The sequence below is a fragment of the Octodon degus genome, unplaced genomic scaffold (assembly GCF_000260255.1).
Source record: "Octodon degus isolate 3935 unplaced genomic scaffold, OctDeg1.0 scaffold00292, whole genome shotgun sequence".
Classification (NCBI taxonomy): domain Eukaryota; kingdom Metazoa; phylum Chordata; class Mammalia; order Rodentia; family Octodontidae; genus Octodon; species Octodon degus.
In genome coordinates this window covers 454,050-462,622 of record NW_004524868.1, presented here as the reverse complement: position 1 = coordinate 462,622, position 8,573 = coordinate 454,050, and the positions used below count along the sequence as shown (strand labels likewise).

Below are 8,573 nucleotides of genomic sequence, written 5' to 3'. Positions count from 1 at the left end.
AGTGGTGGGGGGCGGCCCGAGGGGCTGGGAGAGGGTCCGGCCCACGCTGCGCCTGGGCTGGGACTGGTCCCGCCGGCGCAGGGTAGCAGGAAACTCTCCTCACACTCCAATCTTCAACTTCTGTTCACATATTTTGTAGGCTCTTTTTCTGGGTTGACATTCATTTGCAACACTTAACCTGCTGTGTGAGTGGAACAGAGTTCTTCTCACAATACCAGCTCTTCCATCACTTTCATTTCCTCATGCCATTTCTTGAGGACACTGTTCCCACAATTATCAATTTTTGAAGACGTAGTGCCTCTCACACATTATCTCACACAAATGTGTTTACACTGTTGTCATCCCCTTGCTGTGTCTCCCAGACTTCTGCCTCTTGCCTTGCTCACTCTTTAATGTCTATGCCAGCCACTTACCTCTTCTTCTCTCCTTACCCCAGTTTATTCTGGCTCTGATGCCAATATTGTCCTGAAACCTTCCTGCCAAGCTAATTTGGGGCCGGAATTGATGTTGTCCATCCTACTTCTCCATTCCCAACTCTTCCTAATGTGTAACAGAAATGCCTCTTGTGTAGTAGCTTGAGTCCAAAACTATGTTTGAGATATCCTACTTCAGTCTCTGTATATTTCTTGTTCCACCTACCTACATTGGTAAACTGACAGCTCTCTGTCCTGATGTTCCATTTGCCACAGGTCATCATCAGTGTGTTGTCTCCTAACCCTCTATCTCTGCCTTTAAGCTAAATCCCAACCTCAAATTCTCCTATACTTGAAACATATCCCATGGCTATTTCACCAGATCTAGAGCTCACAAACAGAAAAAAGTTGTGCTATGTCCTTCCACTTCCCTGGTGTAAAGAGTAGGTATCCAGTGGGTGCTGAAGCTATTTCTTCGCCTTTTTGAACACTCTACCCAAACCTGCTATTACTTTGATTTCCCTGATCTCCCTCTGCTCCATTTGCCCCCATTCTTTTGCTATTTCTGTAGATACTTTTTCTTTGAAATGCAGCAGTGAGTCTCTGACAAATCCCGCCCAATGTTCACTGTGTACATTGCAGGTACTCGAACAACCACATTTTTCTTTATATCAGAGACAGAGTGCTGTTCCTGTCCTATACATCCAAAGGGACCATTTATCATCTGTTATTGTACACATGACAAAATCTCACTTTCAGAGCTCTGTATGATTACACAAATGTAGGGACACAGCTAGCACACATCAGGCTGACAAAACTTTTTTAAGAAGTGCTGGCACTGTCACCCTAGGCAATGTCCTGAACGGACTCATGCTCTTAGTAGGGATGGACTACTGCCATCATCAAAAGAACAGAGCATGGAAGGCAGTGAATTGCCTAGAGCACCACCTGAGACCTGTATTGACCTGCATAGAACTAGCCTCTGTGTCTCACATGGTCTCATAATTGATATTCTTCCTCCCTCACACCATGTGTAAATGTTCATGGTGTTAAGTGTTTGTGTGTACTGAGGTGCATGGGTGAACCCTTCAGTTGTATTTAATTGTAATGATTCTGTGATCAGAAAAGACACCATTTTACACTATGGGATGCAAGTATATTTCCTTCCCCTCATTTGATAGGCTTTGTTAGAGTTAGAGTCTAGATGTTGCCCAAAGCCTCCTGTTTTTCCCAGGGTGGCTGAATAGGAAAGTACACTGCTAGGCTTAAGGGTGCTAGGGTTAGTGTGTGTGTGATTGTAGGATCCGTCCACTGATTGGATTGGCACTGCCCTCATCCCGGTAGATTGACAACAGTAGAAAGTGGAAAAAGAGGCTCATGTCCAAACATTGGTCTCATTTCTTTGCTGCCTTTCCATGCTATGGCTTGTTACCCATCTGCCATGTACCCCCTAATCTGGGTGTGAACCTATTGTGGACCAAAACATCTTTAGCCTGTGAATGTAAAAATCCTTTGCTATTTTACCTTTAGGTTTTCTGTGTTTTGTCTAAGCAAGGAGAGAAAACTGCCTTTATGAAAGACGTTATGCTATTTTCCAGATACTAATTTGAAAAAAAGTCCTTTCTCTATGTTCCAGACTAATTTCTAAGCATGCTTGATAAATAAAAAGCATCTTACCAATGTAACTATTGCGCATTCAGCTGGAAATCGTGCAATATGAAAAATATTAGCAACAAATCGGCAAATAGAGTTCAATCAGGATCATCCTCAAAATATTCCTTTGGAATCTTGTCTTTCTAGGAGGAGAAATGATACAATGCCAGTATTTACTGAAGAAAGGTGTTAAATGATGTTAAGACATCTCTTTTCATCATCTGCTGAGGTGTCTTAAAAATTGAAATTGGGTTGTATATCTTTAAATTTTCAAATATAAACACTGGAACTTTTACTGTCTATAATGACATTTTCATCAGTGATGACCACATGTACAGTAGAAGCCCCATGAATAACCACCTTGTGAATCATAAGCATCATTGTTGTGGAAGTGAACTGTATAAAGGCTTTACATGCCTGGAATCATCATCAGTGTATCTCTCAGAATGTATACTATATTGCTAAGCAGTACAAAATCATCACTTCTTTCTACCTTTGTTAACAAAATTCTGAAATTCATGTTTAGCCTGAAAGTGATCTTGGTGATATGTTGTATTTCCTTGTGATAACATGTAAAAAGTATAATTAGTGTCCCATATCTACATACTGTAGGGATCAAGTCACATACACTGATCAGTAGTCACATGACTATGAAGTGCCAAGAAAAGATACCATATATAGGAAGTAAGTTTGAAGTTTTTATGTCATGTTGAGCCTGATTCTCTTCAAAGAATTTTGTGTCCAAAGGCTTTTACTAGCTCATAGTTGTGTTGCTCAGGGCTACTGAAATGTATTTTTTGAAAATCTATGTGTTCTGGTAGTTGAATACTACCTTTCCTCACCATAGCTCAATGAGAATACTGCAAGCTGCTTCTCACTTTTTAATAGCCCTGATGGAAAAGTCCCTTTTCTAGGAAGATGAGATACAACATGACGTGGGAAAGAATATGATTTCATTTCAATGAAAGTTTGTGATGTAGTTATCTCAACTAATGTGAAAGGGACATGGCATGAAAGAAACACAAGTGTATTGGCTAAAAAAATTATAATCTCAACCACAGTGACACTTACTGTCATTGGATGCAATCTCTCATCAAAAATATCCAGGGATCTATTTGCCTCCCTGTAAAAGAGAAAGTACATGCAAGTGCAATCACATACATCTTATTGAAATACCTGGTAGTGGTAGAGGAGGATGGGGAAAAGGCCATACCGTTCAGTACACCAGAGTGCCCACCTCGCCTCCTGGAATTTAGGCTTAACACTTCTTTTACTTTAGTGCATCAAATAATGAAAAGGTTTGACTAACATAATCAGCTACACGTGCCTCTAAAGAATGATCTTCCTCAATAGCCATTCTCTTAAAGCAACAGTGATACGGAATGAAGTCTTGAAATATATCAATGTGAATGAGGTAAAGATTTCCAGGTTTCTTCTTGTAAATCATGTGAAGGTAGTTTAAAAACTTAGCTGCCTTTTCAGAGGGAACCAGTATTTTCATGAAAGTACAGTGTGCTGTCTTAAAAGGTGTTTTGCAGTGGTCTTTGGACCTCTACAGATTTCCCTGTCTCTTTCTCAGGAGGCTCATGAGATCAAAGTGTTCTTGCAAATGGATGAAGACACTTTTTGATTTTTTGCAGATGGACACGTTTAATGCTAGTCTGTAAATTGAGGTAAGACTGATCTCTCCACCTGAATCAAGCCTGTGGTACCAAATTACATCAGCAGTCAGTATGTCTCACTGTCACTTGTAGTTTTTCTTGAAAGCCATTTTTTTCTGAAGATTGTGCTTGATGAAACAGGGAAGACTAGTGTTAGTAAGTCTTAGCCCTTGTTTCATATATGCTAGATAAGTGAAATGCTCACATAAAACATTTTTGCATAATGAAGTGTATTTGTGCTCAGAAAAGCCATTTGTGATTTAGTTGTGAGCTACACAGGCTGCTTGACATAATACACCCTTTCTGCATGAAACTACATGTATCAAAATTTGAAAAAAAAATGGGTCTACATGGAAAATGAACATATATTTCTTGCCAATGTCAAAAGTCAAGTAATAATACTGACAATCAAAATTCTGGAATATATATACCTTCCATTGTGCATGTGACAACTTCTCAATACCTGGAAGACGTTTTGCTCAGAAGGGTGATGATAATAATACAAGTTTTTTAGTTATTAGAGACAAATCTGACCCAGTCGTGTCCAAGCTGAACAATGTATATTATCAATCATGTAACGTTAAAAATATTATTCACTTTGTAAGTGGTCCAATAAAAATGAACGTAGTAATAGCAAAGGTACCGTGTAAAATCTCTTTGAACCTAATTTAAGAAATTCAGCCTTGCAGTGTTGTGTCCACAAGTATATGAAAATTTTAAAAGTGCACATATTCACAAATATATCTCTATGAGAATATGTTGTTTGATCACTTTTTCAAAAGTCATTGAAAATGAGCCAGTACACATGAGAATCTAATTTTCTTCTGTTCAGTCAAGTGAGAGGATGCAATAAGTTCAGATAGACATTTTTTCACGTAATTGAAATTAGGAACTGAAATGTCACGTAGTGATAAAACCTAGTTATATCTTGTTTTTTCTGTTAGCAAGGTGGTTCTTGACAGGAGTGACCTTTTCCAACAGTGGACATTGTTGGTTATCGCCACATGAATGAGAAAGCTACTGGCATCTCCTAGGCAGAGGGCAGTACCCCTGTGAAACATCCTGTGCTGCATAGTAGAACGCCCACCTCACAGAAGATCCTAACTCAGAATGGCAGGAGGTCCATGCACAGGAAACACTGCATGAACACTTCTCCACTGTGCACACAGATGTTTGCATACACAGATTAATGTACATTCAACTGTCAATTTTAATTTCTAAACAGTGAACATCAATTTAATACATAGAGGCCCACATTCTCTTGGATACTTAAGAGAAATTTTTCAGCAGTCCTAGTTAAATAATGCAAAATGATGTACTAGTGTAGGTTACCAAAAGCACAATACAATTTTTGATGCCTTCAGTCAGGACCTAATCCTAATGAGGTATTTCACAAATTAATCGCAAGAGTAAGATAGGTTCTGAAGTACTTACCTACTCTCTATGTGATAATATAGTGCAAAGATGACACTATAAAAGAAAAATATACAACACTTTTGACTTAATCTATCTTTTTGTGAAATGGAAGACATATTTTTAAGGGAGGACATCCATAAACTTGAAGTCCTCCAGTGTCAGAAGAGTACCATATGGTCACTTTCCAATCTATAAAATTTCATCAGCTATTAGCATATTTAGAGGCCAGATATAGGCAATGTCATGTTAGAACACATTTCTTTTTATTGTACATCATTACACATTTTCCTGTCATTTCCAAACATAAAACTTCTTATCCTGGAGAATTTCTCCATATATGTCCAGTGTGCTTAAGAATAAACCACACAATATTTGTCTTAAAAAAGTTGGAGGCCATACATGTTTTCAGTTGGCTTAATTCATTATTCTCCTGTACATTGTTTTCATTCTTTTTCTAAATAATAGAAGTGCTATACTGTACACAAAAAAATCACTTTTCATGACAAGCAAACTTCCTAGTAAATGTATGTCCTCACCCACCTGATAATACTTTTCTTTGTAAAATAATCAGTGATAAATTTGCAGCGTACATCTATATAGTACATTATTTGTAGCAAATGTTTTAAAGGTAGTTTAAAGTATTAACAAAAAGAACCATCTCCTCAGGTATGATTTATATCTAAGTTATGCACAGGTGCCATATATTAGGGAACAAAATGGTACACTTGGGTGAGCTCGGGGTTTCACTTGCCCTCACTGTCCAAAAAGAAGCTTAACATCGAGAAAAATCTAATCTGATTTTTTAAAAAAAATCCTCATAGTGTTTTAAAATGTAAACCATCTCAGAGCACACACATCCAAGAACATTTCTATTGGGTTTGAATCAGCTTTTACTCCAAATGGAGTTTCATCACAGAATGACCATCAGACACTGAAAAGGCTTTCCAAACCTTACTTGAAATTACATCCGAAGGATTTTTTTTTCTGCTGGCTCAGTCTGCCTTAAGGGCAGGTCTAGTACGGCAAGTGGAGGTGGTCATCGAAGTGGGATCCCCTGTGCCTGATTGGGTTTTCCAGAGCAGGCGCTGAAACAACTGAGCTAACCCATAGTGATAGTGTTTAAAGATATCATGTCTTTATCTTGTACTATGATTAACTACTATGAAGATAACAATATGCAATGTGTGAATTATTGCAACTGTCCTACTAATCTGTATTGAAACTGGATCATTGCTATTTCTCAGTAAAATTAATTTAAAACAAAGAACTTTCATCCAGCAACCAAGTATAACAAATAAGGAAACGAAGTATTATCCCAAATCCCACCATTCAGCAGCAATTCATTTCCTATACACTATTCTGTTTATCCTTGTTATGCCCAAACTTTCCTGCACAATGGAATGACCTGAGGAGCTTTACAACAATCGTGAATTGCAGCTAGACTCATACTGATTAAATGAAATGGGCCTGAATTGGAACATAGTGTCTTCAAAATTTCCACAAGTGATTTCAGAAGGAGATAGTTAAGATCAGCATCACTGAGAAAGCCTCTGTGTACGTTGTTGCACCTCCTCTTCATCCCTCAATTCCTAAAGTGTTGTGAGTATCCATGTAACAAAGGGACAGGAAGCCTGGGAAGATCAGTGGGTTAGCAGACATATATTTTGAGAATGTTGAGTATTAACCCAAAGGTTAACCTATCCTCTTGAGAACAATGGCCTATGACTCCATGAGAAAAATTTAGAAGTTTTTCCTACATTCCTACTTGCCCTAGTGCACATGAAATATTTAATTGAAAGTTGTGAAAAGTCTTTAGTTATTATCTTTTATTTTTATACTTCTCTGCTGGATGGTTAAGACCATTGCCAGTCAAGCAGAAGACCCAATACTATTATGCACTACTGGATGGTTTTAGAATATTTTGCTGAGTTAACACACCTCTAATATTCAAATGATAGAAGTAAACAAAAAAGGGGATACAGATGAATGTCCATTTTGTATCTGTGTATTCAAAATGGTTAGGATAGACATATAGTTACATTCTCTTAATGAATAAAGGGATTTGTTCTGATAGTGTTTGTAGATAGGATATCATGTCCGCATCTCTTACAGCAATTAACCACTAGGAAGAATGTATGCAATGTGTTAATTATTGATACTGTCCTACCCATTTGGTTTGAAACTGTCTCATTACTATTTGTTCCTCAATAAAACTATGGGAAAAATAATCAAATATCTATAAATGTACATGGTTAGAGAATTATAAAATGTATATTTATAATCCATGAATAGACATGTGCTCAGTGGTAAAATTCCCATTAAATCCAGAAAAAAAAAAACTTATAGCACTTCAGAATGCAGAGCTCTGTACAGTAGGAGGAAAAGCAGTAAGAAAGTAGCTAAGAAAGATGATTCCTGCCTGCCCACAGAGTAGGAATTTCTGCCTTGTTCCAGAAATCCCCGAACCCAGAACTAGCCCAGGTCAATGAGTGTGTGGGAGAGCTTCCTGCTACCCTGCACCTCTGGGACCTGTCCCACCCCAGGCGCAGCAAGGGCCAGACCCTCTTCCACCCCCTTGGGCTCCCCCCACCACTCCACAGTATCTCCCCAACCCTGCCAGCCGAGTAGGAATTTCTGCCGCATTCTGGTAAACCCACAGACCCACTCCTAGCCCAGGTCCAGAGTGTGTGGAGAGCTTCCAGCTACCCTGCACCGGCAGGACCCGTCCCAGCACAGGGGCAGCGTGGACCGAACCCTCTCCCACCCCCTTGGGCAGTCCCCCACCACTCCACAGCACCTCCGCCACCCCACCCACCGAATAGGAATTTCTGCCCTGTTCCAGGAACCCGCAGAACCAGTCCTAGCCCAGGTCCGGTGAGTTTGTGGGAGAGCTTCCTCTTCCCCCATTTCACCTTGCCCCCTCCAGGCACAGCTCATGCCTGGCATACACGCCTGGAGTGTAACCCTGCAGGTGCAATCCCTGAAGAGAGTGTAGAGGATATATCCACACAGCGAGTCCAAGAGCAGAGCATCTTGCCACAGGGGCACAACAGGTTCACCCTCAAGGGCAGCAGCAGGAAGGAGCTGAGCGCAGCAGCCAGACCCAAGCCAGACCCAGCTGGATTGGTCCAAACGTTGTAGAGCTGCACCTGAACTTCAGTACGTGCGAAGGTTATAACTACAGCAAAGATCTGCAACAAAGGTCAGAAGACAGTGCTACACAAAATGAAGAGAAGGGACAAAATGCTGCAACCTCAGAACCCAAGTCCACTTGCATCAAGTGCAGAGGACACTAACACAGAAAAAATTGAAAATCACACAGCTGAAAGCAATGAATCAATGGCTTATGAAATAAAGAAACAGCTGCAGAAAAATATCGAAGACGGCAGATTGGAAATAAAAAAGAAAATCCCTGAATTAATAACATCTG

General features: G+C 39.6%; 1 protein-coding gene and 1 long non-coding RNA gene across 2 annotated transcripts in view; one reads left to right on the top strand and one right to left on the bottom strand.

Annotated features, from left to right (window-relative positions):
• Nucleotides 1-3,707: 3,707 nt before the first annotated feature.
• The window catches only part of LOC111814332, a 36,997-nt gene continuing 32,131 nt past the window's right edge, over nt 3,708-8,573 (top strand). Inside the window, exon 1 of the long non-coding RNA XR_002819344.1 lies at nt 3,708-3,739. This is a non-coding gene — a long non-coding RNA (uncharacterized LOC111814332). The remainder of the gene's footprint in view (nt 3,740-8,573) is intronic.
• The window catches only part of LOC111811996 (cyclin-Y-like protein 1), a 16,088-nt gene continuing 12,454 nt past the window's right edge, over nt 4,940-8,573 (bottom strand). The window contains exon 4 of the mRNA XM_023707455.1: nt 4,940-5,197. Coding sequence (XP_023563223.1) covers nt 5,158-5,197 — 40 coding nt within the window. The 3' untranslated portion in view covers nt 4,940-5,157. The remainder of the gene's footprint in view (nt 5,198-8,573) is intronic.